Source organism: Saccostrea echinata, unplaced genomic scaffold, assembly GCF_033153115.1.
Source record: "Saccostrea echinata isolate AGI-Se365-2 ecotype Australia unplaced genomic scaffold, CSIRO_AGI_Sech_v1 ptg000054l, whole genome shotgun sequence".
In the NCBI taxonomy this organism is placed as follows: domain Eukaryota; kingdom Metazoa; phylum Mollusca; class Bivalvia; order Ostreida; family Ostreidae; genus Saccostrea; species Saccostrea echinata.
In genome coordinates this window covers 67,507,764-67,527,173 of record NW_026889803.1, presented here as the reverse complement: position 1 = coordinate 67,527,173, position 19,410 = coordinate 67,507,764, and the positions used below count along the sequence as shown (strand labels likewise).

The window sequence follows — 19,410 nt, the reverse complement described above, 5'->3', positions numbered from 1 at the left end:
ACAGTCTATAATGGTAGGTTAAAGAGGATACGATGTTTAAATATCAAATTAACACAGAATTCTTCCTCCTTGTGCTTTTATTTGCCTCTCTGTTATGTTACCACGTGCACTCAGTCTTTACTTAATACTGTGTGCTAAACTGAAAAAGGAAGGGTCAGTGATATAGAAAAAGGCAATGAGATGTATTTAAAATGTTTAAAACGACAGCAATTCAAGATTTAAGATATCACTCCTCTCTCTCTCTCTCTCTCAGGGAAAATACATGTACATCGCGAGGGAATGTCCAGCTTTACAGTGTTTTATTTGAAATACATCCTCTTTTAAATGAATTAAGTTTTCTGAAAAAGTGATGCGAAAAACAGTTCCAATACAGTAAATTAAGAAAGGCTTGCATTGTACTTACCTGAGCGGTGTATAACGGTCGTCTTATCAACTGAAACAATGATTTAGATCCAGTTTTTCAACTTTACAAACCCTGTCCCAGGTATTAACATTTACTGGTCAACTAACAGGAGAAATAGTTATCAGGAACCATTGTATGAAATGTGAAGAAATGTGTATGAAATCGAATATCGTTACTGTGTTCATAGAACACGGAACTATATTTTTACTCGAACAGTTGAAGCTTATGGCAGTCTATTCCAGTGTCCATGGAATTCGAAGTCGAGCTGCTGACCAAAAAAAGAATTTTAAGAATAAACATTTTCCCCATCTTATTGGTCCGCTAAAGTAACGTCAAGGATTATTTTAAAATAAGAACTAACATTTCTTTTGTTAATGTACCACATTAAAAAAAATGTTAGGTCACAATTATTTTTCAATATTTAGTTTGTATATGTTTAGTTATTTTTTTTTTTTTTTACAAAAACCTTTAACAAGAAACTGAATAATATGGTATGAGGATACAAAATTGGAGGAAATAAATAAAATATCGAAAATGAGTACCTTTAATGATAATTCAATGGCTTCATTTGATTGATATGCGTATTTCTTTTTGTCTGAATTTAAAAAAAAATACAATTCACAGACAAAAATGTTTCAACAGTATCAAAGGTATAGACTGATGTGTATATTTGCAAATATTCTGATATTTATAAACAAATTGATGCGAAACATGAGCGCTTCATTTGATGCATTTTTCATGTCTTTTGTATAGACCCTCGAGAAAGTTTGAAAGGGTCAAATCCTTCAGGTCAATGATTGTGGGGGTGTGCCTGGTTTGTTCTGCTTCTCGTGTCTTGTAATCATAATAAAATGAAAGTTGTAATGCATAGAAGTTATTTTATTAGGATAAATAGCTTACATTTGAATAACATATTTATGTTATGTATGTCGATTATTTTTTAAATTAACCCTAATAAAAAAGTACTATAATAGTTAATATAGTTTACTATAGTTAGCTATAGTTTACTATAGTTAACTATAGTATCAAAGTTTTTTCACTATAGTAAATTAAAGTATTTTTACTATGGATTTCAGATAGTTATATTTTTTGTTCTTCAATTCATACCTGCACATTTCTTATATTAAATTGAAATATTATTTGTATATTCACACATTATTTCCAAATTTTATATTACTGTTATCGAAATTTAAAGATCTTAACCTTTGAAATCTCAAAAAAGTTTCTGAGTAGGTTCCATAGTAAATCAAAGTATGAAAGTTTTAACTATAGTCAACTATAGTTAAAACTATATACTTAAGTATAGTAAATTTTTGTTAGGGAAAAAAGAAATATTTTGTCCAGTCTTGTATCTCGTTTTAAGATTACGGTTACCAATAAGTATACGTTTATTTCATGTAATTCTAATCAGTACTTTAACTTAAAGAAGAAAAAGATTCTAATGAAACCGGAGAAATTGGGCTTTTATGATAGCTTCTTGTATTTCGTTGTCTTTGGATTAAAATGAAAATTCAGAGTTAACTAATATCATTATACATGTGAGATTTCATTTTTTCTTAATTTTTATTCGCATTTCAATATAGATAAGAAAGTATATTTTGGGAGAATAAAAAAAATAATACTGGTTTAATAGAAAAATTTCATGATGATTATGTGTTTTAAGCAATAATATTAATACATAATTAAGTACTCATTATGAGGTTAATATAGTGAAATAAGGACCCGAGACCAGGCCAACGAGGTGACCTGACCTGACTGAGGCCGTTTAGAGGCCGAGGTCAGGTCAGGTCAGCGAGTGGGCCAGGTCGATGGTCCTTATTTCGCAATGTTGAACTCATAAGGGGTAATCAATTGTTTTATTATACCGATATAGGTTCTTTTGTAGACTTAATTTCTAAAAATTTGTTGACCGTTTCCTAATACTGACCTTCACTGGAATGGGATAACAAAACAATGAAGTAAAATTTATTTTAAATAATGTCAATTTTAGTTTCCTGACAACCAATGTTAAACAAACCCTCATGGGAACATGTATGATACTCAATTTCGCAGATTTGTTCATTGATCGGGATTGGGATTTCCTTGTGAAGTTGTTTACGTTCACGTTGACGATGCAAGTATTGTTAAGTTTTTGAATCACTGAATTACTGATTAAAACACTGTGATTGACATTAACATGCATTGTTATAATTGACAATTACTATTCTTGAGTATAATGAAAAAAATCTGGCGCAGAATCTTACTGTAATGGAGCGCCGAATCGGCATTTCTTGACATTGTAACGAAATTTTCAAATGAATAAACGATAAAAATGTGGATCTATCGTTTTCTGTCTGTGTCATAAACAGACAATGTACATTTTGTCAGAAGTTTCGATTGCATTTTCTGTATCATAAACAGACAATGCGTATTTCATAATGGCATGTTTTTATCGTATATTAATTACTCTATGCATTAAGTTTAATTTGAAGGGAAGTTTGGTTAACAGGTCATTATTTCGCGGTCAATATTTATTTAAAAGTACCTTACATTATTGAGCTGTAAACAGTTCTTTTTTGAGTCATTATTGAGCCTTCTTACAAGCCAACCAAAGAGGATTCTCAATAAAGGTATAATACATGTAATTATAAAGACTAAAAAACTTTTTTCCAAGTTTCTCTCTTTTTAGTACCCTATATCCTCCAGTATATTATTCCAATCTTTTCGTTTAAAGATCAATCGAAACTGAACACAGTTTTAATGAAAACCCTGACTGACTTTAATGAAATATGAAGATAACGATTAGTAATCAATACTAGTTTTATAAATAGTGCCATGCCTCTGAATTTTTGAAAAAAACTTTCATTTTCATAATCTATAAACAGGTCATATGTTACATTTGAAACTAGTCAAAGATCATGTTAATAAAGTTAAAATAGAGTTACGTCTCTTAGGTTTTTTTTTTAAATTTCTACTTTCTTTTTGTAACAACAAGCTGCCCAGACTTGTTTCGAACGACGTATTGTGCATATGATTATCAGTGGCTTGAAAGAAGGATATTTTTAATGTATTGAGACAACTTTGGTGTAAGTTTATGCATAAAATTCATATAAAATCTAAACCCATAAACACATTTTATTAACAAATCGACTTAAGAACTTTAAATTCATCCCCCTTTCGATTCGTAAATTCTTTTATTAAAAATTCCTAGATAATTTATTATTGATGTTAAAATATTTTTTCGAAAGTAAATTATAAAAAAAAAACCTCGTTTAATGCACAGAAATCATAAATTTAATCAATATATCAACAAACGAGATATTGAAGAAAACTATAACTGCATTATTTTCGTGATTTACAAGGTTGATATATTTTAACTTAATTGTTAAGAATACCAGAGGGATAAAATAATTTGCGACATGGGCGTTAAAAGCGACATAAGTTCAAGTTCATTTATTCACTCAAAACCATCTAAAATATGACAATGAAAAATATTTACAACATATAAATTCAGGTCATAGTTACAAGTATATGATATACTTATTCAGAAAATGAAAGTGAAAGAAGACAAAAGAAAAATAAGAAAAAAAATGAATACATATACTAAAAGTATAAGTGAGGAAAAAAATCATGGAGTACAGACTACGTAACTCATATATTTTTAATATAAAAGTACAGAGTTTTTTTTCCAGAGTCTTAGCGCATCTTGTTTTGTCATCAATTGAAAAAATTTAAGTATATTTGGTCTAGTAAAGTAGTATTCATTAATGTACTTTTTCCTAATGTTTGACAATGAAGTGCATTCAAGTATAAAATGGAATTCATCGGCAACATGTTTAGTTTTACAAAGTGTACATGATCTTTCATTAAATGGTATATCTGCTCATCTTCCCAGGTAGACGGTGATTAGAATTACGAAATTTTACAAGTATTATTTCTAAATTTTAATGGCAAAATGCTTAAACACTTTTCACATTATCGTATTGACATACGATCAATATTTTGTGTTGATAATTGGGTCGTCTTTTTTAATTTGAAATTGCCAACAATTGACCCGACACTGAAATGCATTTTTATAATGTTCACCTATGATTAAAGTCGGTTTGTACTAATAACAAATAATATATTGCTGTATGACTTTCTTATGTTATAGTTAAAATCCCTGCAGGAGAAATAAAGGATAGAATGGGTGGTTTTTGGCTAAGTTTTTCTTTTATCATCATGACTATATTTCACCTGAAAAGTAAGTATTTTCTTTACACAGAAGAAACTTCTAGTTAAAAGGGGAAAAATATTTTCACTAGGCAAAAACGTGGTCTCGTTTCACGTGATCGGGTAATTTGCTTTTTTTTAGTTTCAAAAATCATTTGCTTTTAAGTGCTTTTGTGGCCTTAATAATAATAAAAAATTATTTTATTCTTTATGAGAACTTCCAAAGTAAAATACTATACAATTATTGCTGGTTTTTCAGGTCAATACGATGATTTAGACACCTGAGGAGTACAATATTGTTCTTCGAAGGAGGCTAAATCATCGTATTGACCGAAAAAACAGCATTAAATTTTTCATTATATGATTCAGTGCCGTCTTACTTGTTCACATCTACTGAAGTACTAGCCAAACATAATGAAAGAAACGGGGTTAAAAAAAAGTTAAATTATTTAGGAATTTTTCATTTTAGTTCAGGTGCAATGTAGAAATAATGATTGTCAGGCACATATATAGGATTGATTTTGAAAAAGGGGGCATTATAAGGGGGGGAAAAATGACAACTTACCTGAAAACAAATCTTTGACCCCCCCCCCCAAAAAAAAGGGAAAAGAATTGTATTTGTAATTGTGAGTGTAAAGGTCCATAAACGAGGGGAGAGGGGCTTTCAATGAAATTTTTTATCCTTTAAATTTAAATTAAAAATTTACATTCTCAAAAGGTGGGGAGAGGGGCAGACCTCCTGCACCCCACTCCCACCCCCACCCCCCACCCAAGAATCTATGTGCCTTAATGTTATGTTCATATGAGTGGAAGCCAGGTGCAAGTGAAATTACTTTCCAAAACTGTTTGCATTTGGAATTTCCCTATCTATTTTTGGTCCAATGTAGAATAAATAATTCCTTGTATTGACCTGGAAGGTCACGTGCAGGTCAATATAACGTAGTATTTTTCTAACATTGTTGCATCTCAGCCAATCAGAGAGATGGGAATTATTCAATCATATGATAATATTATATATCCATCTACGAACAAAACATTTTTTTTTAATCTTTTTTTTATGTCATATATAATTATAACGAACTGCCATCGATCTCATAAATCTCGTAACCAGGAGTCTGAACAGGGTAACTTCAGTTTCTCTCTTTTTAATTTTGCCATTACTATGACGATATTGAAGAAAAACAGATAAATATAATGCTCAGGATAAAATATAATTTTTAATATCGTGTACTTTAGAAAGCCAACAAGAAATAAATTTAATTGGTTAAAAAATAAATTTACGATCTGCAAAAAACTTAAGCTGACGTTTTTCGAGCGAATTAAGTGAATGTCTCATCATGTGGTAAATATACAGTCAATATAACATTACCAAATAAGAAATATATCAGGAATTTTAATAGCTCCTAACAAAGTGTTTTCTACAATCTCGTTTAAAATCAGCATTTCGCAAATTATATAGTCGATATTAAGACCTTCTTTGCAAATACAACCTATTGTTGTATTTTGACTGACATGTTTCATACCAATGTTTAAGCCATTGTTATTACAATAAATTTGAACACAGTATATTCCGTTTACCTGATCAATATGGGGGGGGGGGGGGCTCACGGCGGGCACCTGATCCAAAATCTCGTGTTCAAGGGGTTTGTTTTCATGATATTCATTGTTTACAGGATTTATGAGATCGATAACATATCGTTGTCTTTTTCTCATTCTGAAATCTTGATTTGATTTTCATTCTGAAATCTTGATTTGATCAAAAAAATTACTCTCGAGATTTTTTGTCGCCACACTTCATTTATTTTTCCCCTTATTTCTTAAACCTGAAGTTTTAAATATTGCAATGTTCAATAATACCATAACTTTTCCCGGGGATAGAGTACATGTATGTATGCCAAGTACTTAAGTTCGTTATCAAAAAAGTCACACAATGAAACGTTAGAGAAAAGTCATAAACAGACAGACATGATATTTGAATGTACATTTCTAGGCGCAGTTTAAAGACAAGGTACGCCAAAACGTGTCCATATAATGAAACTGAATGGAAAGAGAGATCGACGGAATTCTTCTGTCAAGGAAAAGAAGTCTATCATTGTTTTCTTGCTGAAAACAAAGAATCAGTGCAAGAAGGATGTACAGAAATGACGATGATACTACAAGGTTTCTGATGCCAATATCAAACTACCAGAATAAACAACACGGTGTATTTTTAGCTCACCTGAGCCGAAACTCAAATGAGCTTCTCTGATCAAAGAGTGTCCGGCGTCCGTCTGTCATCTGTAAACTTTTCACATTTTCGACTTCTTCTCAAGAACCACTCAGCTATGTTAAGGGAACTTTCTCTTGGTAAATCCTTTTCTACTGTAAAATGCTTTAATATCAGAACATTATGTCAACAATAACAAATAACAATGGTTATTTCCATTCTTATGTCGATACGATATATCCCAGTGAGCTTGAAATATAAGATACCACAGAGTCTGACACATCTGCTTCATATTTGGATATTTTACTTGAAAAAGACGTTAATGGTAATCTAACAACCAAGCTTTATGATAAACGTGATGACTTTAACTTTTCAATCGTCAACTTCCCTTACTTATGCAGCAATATACCTTCAGCAACTGCATACGGGGTTTATATCACTTGATTCGATACGCATGCGCAAGAGCATGCTCTACGTTTGAACAGTTTCTAAAACGAGGTAAGTTATTGACAAACAAGTTGATGAAACAAGAATATCACCAGTCTCGTTTAAAGTCGTCATTTCGTAAGTTCTATGGTCGATACAATGACCTTGTCAGCAAAGCAATTTATCATTAAGTCAAAGCTGACTGACATTTTTCATACTGATCGTTAGGCCATTATTTACACACTGAATTGTCGACGGATTTTTCCATTATTTCTCGATCATGACAAGGAGCACGCGGCGGGTGTGACCGGTCGGCAGGGGATGCTCACTCCTCCATGGCACCTGATCCCACCTCTGATGTTTTAGAGGTCCGTGTTTGCTTTGCTCCAAAATTTGTATTGTTTAATGGCATTTTGGGCTTGAATTCTGTTCGTTATCGCCATACATTGCATGTATGTAATGGACATTTAAGGATAGAGGATGGAAACCTTAACGGTTAGAGCAAAATAAAAGTATGAAAGTTATAAACACCAGTAGCAAGTATCCTAGGGAATTGATGTTAAGTTCTGGGTGTAGTAAATCTGAAGAAGATTGAGACACCTGGTTCTTATCTATCAATGTGAACCTAGGGGAAAAACACAGTGCAAGTAGTACCTTACCCAGTCCCCGTCTCTAGATAAGAGAAAATTTAAGTACTGTGTGATATGCCATCAGACAGAGCTGTCTTAATAATCATTCCAGTCATCAACAGAGTAAAAGAAAAAGCTATATATCCTGTAAAAACCTGAACATACACCTTGCTTAGGAAATATCTTTGAAATCTTCTTCTCAAGAACAGCTAAGCCCCAGGGGTTGGGGGCACAACAGAGGGTCAAAGTTTTGCATAAGAATATATAGGAACCATCTTGAAAAAAAATCTTTTGCCCAAGAACAGCAAAGCCATGATCATTAGTCATATTATTATAGAAGCATCCCCCCGTTCAATACTGAACTGATTTCTGCTTCTTCCTAGCCAATGTGCACAGGTGAGCGATGTGGCCCATGGGCCTGTATTTGTTTGTCATGCCAGTTATTATTTTTTTCTTTAATAAATAATGACTGTTTTGAGATTTGTTTAATTTACAGGTTTTTGTCCAATATTCACAGACTACGGTTACTTACATTGGGATCCGTGCAATAGAACAGGATGTCCTAACTCGTCCTACACCAGTGATAAAGTTTACAAATGTAAAAACACTTATTTTATGCTTATTGAAAAATTATCAATATATTGATTGATGCATTTTTTTCTTTGACTTACAAACTATAATTTCTTGCTGTTTATTTAATGGGAGGGGGTAAACCTTGAGTGAATCATAGAATCGCATCAGATATTTACGGTGAAGTGAACATTGATAGCGAGAGAGAGATTTGAACAGTTCAAATAATTATGTGGCGAAATGCGAACCTTCTGAAGTTTATTTATCAGAAAAATTGTGTATTTTAACATCGCTTAGTAATTTTGTGAGGTATATAATGGAAATATGCCAAATGCAGTTCTATATGAAAAAAAATCAGTTTGAGTCCCGTTAGGGCCGAAAACTGATATATATATATATATATATATTTTTCATACAGATTTGTTTGAGGCAAATATTACCCTTTCAACTTCCTTTGCTGATTTACTTGGGACAGTTTGATGTTTTAACAATTGACAAAAGTGTTAATGACCATTGAAACAATTCTTGCAAGAATGCAGACTTGAATGAAAACTACTCAGTATACTTTTATCAGCAACATTAATGTAGGTATTTGAAGTAATTTGGCAATGATCGTTTGGAATGGAAAGTGGGGCAGAATTTTTTCCCCTTAAATATGCCTAGAGTTAGCAATGGAATAGAATGATATTTTGGGAATGGAAAGAAAAATGCAGATGTGTGCCCTGATTTGACTGAACACAGAAAAAAAAATAAAATGAAATTTTTAAATTGAGAATAACTTTATAAAAGATTGCAAGTGTAATAGATAGTTTTGTAATGTTACCAGAAGTAGAACTCTTGTGTATGATTGAACGAAAAACATACCAGCCAACTCTGCTTATTGCGAAAAACCTTCTCTGATTTTAAGTATTCGATCTAGATAAGTGAATTTTCGAACTTTTAACTCTAAATAAAACCATTCTTTAAAGTGAATTACAAATTCAGATGGCTCTTGTTTGAATCTTGGTGTGTTCGGTCGCACTTTCTCCTTTCCTGTTACAATATTTACAGTATATTCGGTTTTACTGAATTTAATTTGAAGGATATCAGTACCGAGACAGTTTGATATTACACTTAATTTCAGAATGCTCACTAATATCGGACGGTCAAAGGTAAATTTTAGAGTGCAAGAACAAAGGATTGTCATTAAGCAATGTTTTAATTGATTCCTAAAATGACATCACAATATGTGTGCAGAATCCTGAACATAAAAAATAATTTAGAGAGATCGTCTTTTCTTCAAGGTAAAGGATAAAAATCTGCAAGTCAACTTACATCATTTTGCAGTGCATATCTCAAGGGGTGGTTGTCATCCTCTCTAATAAAATCAACTGTTTTTGTCAAATTCTGTTGAATTATTCCAATGCAAGTTTCTAAAAATATAAACACTTGTGGGAAGGCTGGGCGATCAAAAAGTTTATTCCGTTTTATAGAGAATTCACAGAGCCTTTCAAGTCCTGTTGTAAATACACGATTAGTTGCTGTTTTTTTATCGAAGTTCACTTCACACAAATATCCAAATCTAGCATTTTATTAGTTTAAAATTAAAGACTTTTTAAATATTGTAGACCGTGTGTGTTTTGGTGACACAGACAATGCTATGACCTATGCCTCTGGATCTAGGTAAAGTTGAACAGCTGTTGAAGTAGGTCTATCAATCATCGAGTCAGGTGTATTTTGTCAACATGTTCCAAATGTTATACATGTATCTATTTTTTCCAAATTTTGTGTAAGCTTCCGCATTATACAATATATAAGAATATAATTTGGTAATTCTTGCATCAGTAAGGAACAATTAGTGGAATGATGATGTGGTGTTTGGTGGATAAATGTATATTTTACGAATTTTAAATATAATCATTTATTACCTAATAAAACTGGTTTGGTTGTTTTATTAAATATGTAGAATTTTTGACTATTTTCTCTGTATATAAATTCCTTTGAACTACTTGAATAAATTCAGCGTGATCTATAGGACCGCCGATTGATAGTTTGTAAATTTTGGACCCGCGTTCTATTGATTAGCAGTCAATAGTTTGCAAATTTTGTACCGGCGATCTATTGGATCGGCGGTGCCTATGTACTCAGTTTAATATTAGTCAATGAAACAATTATTTAATATCTGGTCAGTCGATGGACAAGAATATTTTCCCCTCGGTTCTGAGATCAGCTCTATGTGTTCTATTGCTCTCGCCGTTGGCCTCGGGTATTAGAACACATTGAATTGTTCCCAGCACCTTGGTAAAATTTAATATTCTGGTCTATTGACTGATCAGACATTAAATTATGTATAATACCAAACGGCCTTTTTATCTGTAAAATTTATCTCTATGTGAATATTATATGGTAGTTTTAGAATGTTTCGTGATATGTAGGCTTGTTTGTTTTGAGTTAGATGAAAAACTGAACACAGATTATATAGTTATTTAATATCTCATCAGTCAAAAGATCAGAATTTTTTTTCCCCAAGGTGCTGGGATTAGCTCGGTGTGTTCTCTTGCCCGAGGCCAAAGTTCTCAGCACCGAGGGAAAAATATATTTGGTCTATTGACTTATCAGACATTAAAGAACTGTTTTATTGCCTATTATTATAGTGTGCATGGGTACTGCCGGTCCAATAGATCGCAGGACCAAAATTTGCAAACTTTTGACTGGCGGTCAACAGATCGCCGGTCCAAAAGTCGCAAACTATTGTCCAGTGGTCCAATAGATCACTCTGATGTTTCTTAATTAGTTCAGAGGAATGAATACACAGAGAAAATAGTCAAAAATACTACATATCTAATAAAACAACAAAATCATTTGTATTAGATAAAAAAGCAAAATATTTTTAAAACATTATTTTAAACAATATCAAATTATTCAAATAATCAGAAACTTGGAAAAAATCAATGTGGTTGGAGAGAGAGAGAAAGAGAGAATGGATAAATTTAACTAATGTGTTCTACATGTATCTCTTTAAAAATTGGCATTTCATCTTAAGATATAAACTATAAACTTAATTGTCATAAATGCATCCTACGTAAATCATCTCTGAGGAACACATAATTTAAACGTACTAAAATGGAAATCGCATGGATAGTATCTGGAAACTGCTTTAAATCACCAGTACAAGTTTTTCAGATAATATGTAAGAGATTAGATGTAACAAAATGAAGCAACTCTATTGGTTTTAAAAATATATAAGCTCAAATTTATTGCTGCTGTGTTGTGCGAGATATTTTGTCATAATACATGTATTTTTGAAAAAAAAATTATTTTTACAAATAGTGAGGACGAGGGGGCATCTGCCTTGGGCCTTGGAGTTGGAATTACAATCGGAGTCATAATATTAATTGTTATTGCTGTAGTAATCTTTAAGTGCTATCTTGGACCAGTGAGTGCTGAAAGTAAGTGATCTTGGTTATTATTCCATTTATTATTTCGTTTCTCGCAGATGGCCTCGACAATGTTGGTAAAACTTCACAGAAATTATAATCACCAAGCCTTCTTCTACATTCAACATTTGAAAATTTTCCAAATAACCACGTTGCCATGAAAATAGAGAGAATATGAAATCTTTAAATTTCGTTTTTCTCAAGAACTACCCAGTCAGTTTCTTTGAAACTTTTAAGGAGTTTTTCTTGCATTAACTTGCAAGTAAAAATTGATTGTCACCGGGTGGCTAGCAGCTTCCAATAACACAAGTCAGTTTTGTCAAAATAGAGTTCTTTATTTACATTTTTTCACAAACACACGCGTTCTGGGGTCTATGGTCCACACATGTGATGGCACAATGGCACTACCAGACTGAACTTGAATGGAACTTCATGGGACCTATAATATAAATCAAAGCTAGATGCAGACATAATATACTTTGTTCACACTCGCACATTTTACTGTACGTTTACTAAGTTGCATTTTAGTGCATTTTCCTTACCAAGAATATACACTGTACTTCAATATACACTTGACTACATTTGGTTTACTTTACAGAACTTTTACATCCACACGTTTACTTAGTAACTCGTGTACAATTACTTTTCTTTGAGACGAATACTATACGCCATGCTTTGTACATACAACACTATGTCTACATTATTCATATACTCATACACTTTTACATATAATATATATACATTACATTAGCAAACACTACTTTGAATCTAACTTACGAATGAAAATATAGAACAAAGTTCTTTGGCCATCTTAGGAATAAAACTGGCAACAAACCAAATAACTAATAATAATTAATGAAATAAACTTACCCAGAATAGGTGGACTCTGGTCAAAAAATATTAAAGATACATATAAATAGTAGAAATGTGAGCTGTGTTACACACGTCTGCTCTTCTTATTTGCTACGCTCAGTCTGATTTCTGAAAGAACGGGATTTAAATCGCAGGGTAAAACCTGCTGAGTCACCCGCGTGGCACAGTGGTTAGAGCGTCTGCTCTAGAGTCGCGAAGTAAGGAGTTGATCCTTACGTCGCGGGTTCGAATCCAACTGTGGGATGTGGAGACCGGTCCTTCGGATGAGACCGTTTAAACCGAGGTCCCGTGTCGCAGAAGGTGCTGGCACGAAAAAGATCCCTCACTGTTCAATGGCCGTAAGTGCCGAGTATAGGACAAAATTTGCAGCTCTCCACCGGCAAGTGGTGGCGTCTCCATATGAGTGAAAAATTCTCGAGAGGGACGTTAAACAACATACAAACAAAACAAACAAACAAAAACCTGCTGAATAAGCTTAAAGGTATAGAGAAAAAACTTGGGCAATAGTATTAGTTATGATGAAAAAAATATATGGAAACAATTGTGGACATGAATTGTGATACTGATTTCTGCAAAAACAAAAACAACCAGAAAACAAAACAAACAAACAAACAAAAAAGAAGAGTGGAATGGGTTTAATAAAAATTTTCACTGATGCCAAGTAAAGGAAAAAAGAGATTTTTGAGATCTTGTTTTCTTTTTAAAGAATTTCAAACTGCATTACATTGATTTGTCAGTTTCTTCCCAAGGATAATTAAATATATTTATTTGGTTGTTTGTTTGATTTGTTTCTTTTTCTTTCTTTTATTATTATTATTATTATTAATTCTAAATTCGTGCGTGCAACGAAAACACAGAATATTAATTAGTGATTAGGAATAACTACTTTAAAGCATGATGAATAATCTATATCTTTCTATTTAAGTTGAAGACATGGTTAATGGGACCAACGTTCTCCGTTCTGAAAACATCCTTTATGTTATTGGAAAGCTCGGGAATTCTGTTTCTACAGTCGGGAAAAAAATAGTATCTGATTTTGCTAAAAAGCATAACATGTCTGATGAAAACCGGAAGTACTTGGACATTTCAGAAAAGATTGCATTTTCTACAAACGCTGTGTATTTTATTGATGGATGGTTTGGATTATGGAATGATAATCCTTGTGAAAAAGATCTCGTTTTGGACAATTTTAGTTCTATCATTGAGGCAGCTAAGGATAAGGAGAGAAATATAAAGTTTGTTATTGGGCTCCGCACTGATTATTTTGAATCCTATAAAAAGGATTTAGAGGGGATTGGAATTTCTTTCCCTGAAAGACAGAAAATATTACGTGATTCCTATTCAAAGCATAAAGACACTCGAGTGGAAATGCATTTAAAGAAAATGACACGGAAATGCACTACTGATAGATGCCGGTGTAAATCGCTATGTTTACAAGATATAAAGTCCATCGACGTAATTGGAGGTCACCTTATCATCGATCTTTTAGATTTGGATCACACTATGGCAGTCGATTTGGTAGATGAGAACAAAGGTCCCCTTCAGACAATGATTGGACATTTCAAAGGACTGGAAAGCAAAGACAAAAATCTTTTTGAATGCATTCTTTATATTGTTTTAATTGGATTCTATGATGAAAAGGAGTTTAGATCTGATGTCGCAGACCACTTTTCAATTTCAGAAAATATCCTGAAAGAAGGCACAAACCTTAAAAAATATACAAAATCACTGAATGCTTCAGAGATAACACAAATGTGGACATCTAGATTTAGCGGTGATTATAAAGAAACAAACGAGATTAAAGTCTTTTGGCACACCTTTCTTTACATTTCTGCGTTTCATGCCTGTTATAGTCTATACCCGGAGATGATGATGCGTCACTGCCACCTAGATGCCATACTACAACTGGTCCGACCGGAAGGCCAAAAATCGGAATTTACTGTAGATGCAGACAAAGAATTAACTTCAATCTTCTATCAAGAAAGAACACAACGGAAAGTTTTTGAAGATCATGTAAAAGATCATCCTCTTATTGTTTTTTTACAGACCCAATCTTAAGGGGTTTTTTTTTATAAGAAGAGAGGGACAAAGAGAAAACGTTTTTTGTGATGGAAAGACGTATATTCTTGAAGTAATGTCGACACCTGTATAATTGTAATGTTTATGTTATCTTTGTGTCGTCCTTTATTGCACAGATATCAAATGCTTTCTACTTAATGCTTGCAAACAATATGCAGAATGAATTCACACCGGAACTACTTTCTGGAGTTGTAAATACATTTCGTTTTGTGTCATATGTTGTGAATCTCACCAAAGCAAATTGCTACTTAAAGATCGAGATTAGGTATAACCCTTGTAATGTGATAATCTCTTTATAGTTAAATGATCGTTGTTTAATGAAAAAATATTGTACATATTTCAAATAATAAGTTTGCTTAATAAAATGGTAGTCTGTGTGTGCCATTTCTTATCATTAGAATCATTGTTTACATAAAGTATTAAGATTGTGCTGTGTGGTGATACTATTGATAAACTTACATCGGACCATCACACCACATGACGTCACGGGGTTACCGGGTCAGTTATCCTCTTGGAGACGATAAAGATGGGCCCTTCACGATTTCATATTGTGATATATAGCTTTATTTTAATTTCACCAGGTAATAAATCTATTTTCAATCGTTTTTCTTCACTTTAACTTAAAAAGGGTATTGAAAATTTTTGTTACGTGGAATGTATTCATATTGGACTTTTTTTCTAATATTAAATGATATTGATAATACACTTCCTTTGTTTTAATGGATTGTCAAAGAATTTTGAGAAAATTTATTTTAAGTACCAACTGATCCTTATAGATTTTAAGAGCCAAATATTAATCTGGAATATTTAATACAAAAGCATGATTTTATAAGCTTAACGGAATAAAACTTGCAATAATGAAGTACCAACTTTATCAAAGTATTTAATCTTTAACCTGTAGAGTTGAGGTATGAAATCGTTATAATTTTCAATGATTAAATACTAGTAGCTTCCTGGGTGAACATTGTATAGACTGACGATCTGTATAGAATAAAATGTCTTATTTAAAGCAATAATATTACTTTTTTGGTTAGCTTTGTCTGTACCAGATGATATTAGAACTTTATGTCCCCGGGACATTGCTCTAGACCCACAGTATGTCTGGATACATGGCTCCTCGTGCCTGCAGATCTCACTTGACAAACATGACTGGCCGCATGCGCGAGAGCGATGTCAGCGCCATGGCGGAGACCTGGTGCAGATCCGCAATGCAGACATGCAGGGTTCCATTATAGAGAAGATCAGACAGGTCCATCACCACATCAAGGAGGGGTTCTGGATTGGGGCTTCCGATCAACATCACGAGGGTCGGTGGGAGTGGGTGTCAGGTCAGTTATGATATTTAAATGATCAATAAAAAAATACTTTTACTTCCAGTTTTAACATTGACGTTTTTTAAGGAGAGTCTGCTGGAATTAGAGGTTTGTCAACGGTAAAGTATGCAGTAAAACTGAGCTCGACATCATATCGTTAAAAATGGGGTGTGACCGATGAAAAATTTCACAATTTTAGCATTTCTTAAATAAAGAAGAGCAGACTTCTGTGTAGCATCATAATTCATAGGTAACAAGTATATATATATATATATATATATATATATATATATATATATATATATATATATATATATATATATATATATATATATATATATATATATATATATATATATATATATATATATAAACGTTTTTGTTTATTTATACATTATGCTAATCAATCCAATCATCGCGATATCGTCGACAAAAACTGTTATGGAAGTGCATATAGTTACTTTTGTAGACTAATTTATGCGTTTGCCTTAAACCTATCTCATTGTGTTCATAAAAGATGATAAACAATGTCCAATTTTTAGTTTTGCTCATTGATATCTGTAGGCATCAGTTTTCAATAATGAGTAAGATAAGATGATGGCGTATGTGGGCGTTCTTGCAGTGTTTTGTGAGACCAAGGTAACAAGAAGAATATTTCTACAAAAGGAACTTTGATACTAAGGATTTTAAAAATTATTTTCTAGATTAACAATTTTGTTTTAGTTGATTTCTTGTTGTAATTTAATTCATTAATGCTTCTTCTGTACTAGCACGAGTCATTTCTAATCTTAAGGTGTGTAGTGGACCCTTATGTCAACAATAATGGTTTAAAATATCCGCTTTCTCCTTCTCCAACGTCCTTTTTACCTCAAATTCTAAAGCCATATATCACAATTATAGCTTACTTATTAATGTTTACAATAAAATTAACAATTGAAATATTAACAATATTAAAAAAAATAAAACCCAGCTGTCTCCCAAAAAACTTGTTGCAGGTTATTATGGTAAATATTAAACCCTTAACATTTCTTTAAAATTGTATTCTGAATCCATAAAATCAAAGGATTTTTTTTCAGAATATTTTTCAGCTTTGCAATAAAACGAAGTCAAGAAAGTGATTTTTTTATAAGAAGGGAGTCTTTGCTTGATTTGAATGAAATGATATACACTTACATGTAATTACTATCTTAAAAACCTTTGAATTGTAACAAGACGCCTGTAACAGGGTATTTTTTCGACTCTATTGAAATATTTGGGAACAAAGGATAATATTTGTACGCCTCTTTCCTTATTGCAATTGCAATATTTATAATAGAAATTATATTTTCATATTTAAGTACAGCACTGATGCATGTATAACGAACAGTGATCAATCAGGTAAATTTAAAAAAGAATACGAATCCTGAACATGGCTGAAAATGTACCCCTGGAAACAGTATGGGTGGGATCAGGTGCCTAGGAGGAGTAAGCATTCCCTGTAGACCCCTCATACCTGCCGTGAGTCCTCTTTATTCATTACTTATCAGGTATTCGAAGTATACGTAGTCAATATGGTATAAAAACAATAGCATGACAATTGTATGAAACCATGTCAGGCTAAATACCTACCGATAAGATGTGTTGCAAACAAGGTCATATAACGACCATACATGTAGATACCTAATAACTTTCTTCCTTAAGTACAGATGATACGAACAAAAAAATGTATTTTGATTGTAAATAATGTGAAAAAAAAAATCTAAAATATTAAGAAATTGTAAACTTTTTATGATGTTCAAAATTCTACCTCTCTGCAACCATCCTTATTAATCTAAACAATTTTTGTCACTTTAAATTCCATTATTGTGAAACTTTGAATGAAAATTAAAAACTATGTGGTTAAACTTATTCATTTAATTATGTAAACATGATTTAATTTGTTATTTTCAAGATATTTGATAAAAGATTGGTTTTATCATCTGTCCTTAAACATCTGTTCTTAAACATATGGGAAATTGTATAATCTTTTGAAATATTATTTTTTTAAATTGTTAACAACATTACGATTTTTCTTTTATATTACGAATTTTTTTTTCTTCACATGTGCGTGAACCTTAAATACTAGCAATACTACAATACAAATGTAGATTGTCTACAATACAATTGTAGATTGTCATTTCTTTAACAAATTTCATACAAATGGCTACAGAAGCTTATGAAATTTTATATTAAAAAAAAACAAAAAAAAAAAAAAAATAAAAATAAAAATAATTGCATTGTATGTGTTTCAACTGGACATAATGATTAAATGTAATTCTAAAAAAATGTGTCATACAATAACTAAATTTAATACAATATACATTGAAGGTGACAAGACAATGACGTATGATAATTGGAGTCCTCATCAGGGACCGCACCAGACTGGATTTCTGCTGATCTCGGGGGGAGGGACAGAAGACTGTGGACTACTCAAGATCTCCGATCATTATATGTGGCACGACTACCCCTGTCACAGTGGAATAGCCTTCTTCTATCCGTACATTTGTCAATTTGGTGCGGTATTAGTTCGGAAGATGTTTAAACGAAAACTTTCATAAAACGTTATGCCATGGTATGGTATCACTCTTATTGCATAACTATACAATTTCCTTATTTTTTTTATTTAAGATATACCACATTCAACAAAAACACCAGAAACAACACCAACTCCAAAAGCATCGACAGTAGCGACAACAAAATTAACAACACAATCAACAACAAAACCAAGGGCAAAAACAACTGTTACAACTGAACCAACATCATCATCGACAACACTGTCTACAAGTTATACAAAGTCAATAACAAACCATGTATCGCCAACAGTAATGACATCACGATCTTCAACATCAACCAAGTCTACACTTCTCTCTTTACTAAGGTCAAAATCCCCCATGGCCGAGAAAACAAATGGAATAACTTTGTTCCTAAACAAAAATACATCTTCTGATGAAAATCCTAATAAACCCACGACAGAGGAATCGGAGGTAGTTTTCACTGAGCAAGGTCAAAGTACACCAATAACCACAACAACAAAGAGTATACCAGAGGGCATGATCATTATAGGATAAAGAGATCAAAAACATTTTAGAAGATTAAACATTTGTTTTCTTGTTACTATTTTTATAACATTCATTTCCTTTGTAAATAATACTCAATATACAACTATTCAATTGAAATAAAAAGTGAATAGTTTTCTCTTTTTTATTGCTTACTTGAAGGGAAATTGTCAGCAAAAATATTGAAATAGCAAACAAATCTAGCCTTTTAAAAAATGTATTATTGGTGC

The 19,410-nt window shown here is 32.2% G+C and overlaps 1 protein-coding gene and 1 long non-coding RNA gene across 2 annotated transcripts; both read left to right on the top strand.

Moving 5' to 3' along the window:
• Window positions 1-6,596: 6,596 nt before the first annotated feature.
• LOC133206172 (uncharacterized) lies at window positions 6,597-10,087 on the top strand. The gene is made up of 3 exons (XR_009723714.1): window positions 6,597-6,754; window positions 8,352-8,453; window positions 10,033-10,087. It is a non-coding gene; the product is annotated as an uncharacterized LOC133206172 (long non-coding RNA).
• Window positions 10,088-13,645: 3,558 nt separating this feature from the next.
• Window positions 13,646-19,208, top strand: LOC133205335 (uncharacterized). Its single transcript, XM_061341124.1, has 4 exons — window positions 13,646-14,179; window positions 15,828-16,121; window positions 18,453-18,638; window positions 18,753-19,208. Exons 1-4 carry the CDS (start codon window positions 13,648-13,650, stop codon window positions 19,190-19,192), a joined length of 1,452 nt encoding a protein of 483 aa, XP_061197108.1. The 5' UTR covers window positions 13,646-13,647; the 3' UTR covers window positions 19,193-19,208.
• The last annotated feature ends 202 nt before the right edge of the window (window positions 19,209-19,410 follow it).

Coding starts and splice junctions, on each gene's coding strand:
- LOC133205335 (XM_061341124.1), top strand. CDS start 13,648: ATGGTTAATGGGACCAACGTTCTCCGTTCTGAAAACATCCTTTATGTT. Junction 14,180..15,827: donor GTCCATCGACGTAATTGGAG/GTCACCTTATCA, acceptor TTTTTTGGTTAG/CTTTGTCTGTACCAGATGAT. Junction 18,639..18,752: donor TCCGTACATTTGTCAATTTG/GTGCGGTATTAG, acceptor TTTTTATTTAAG/ATATACCACATTCAACAAAA.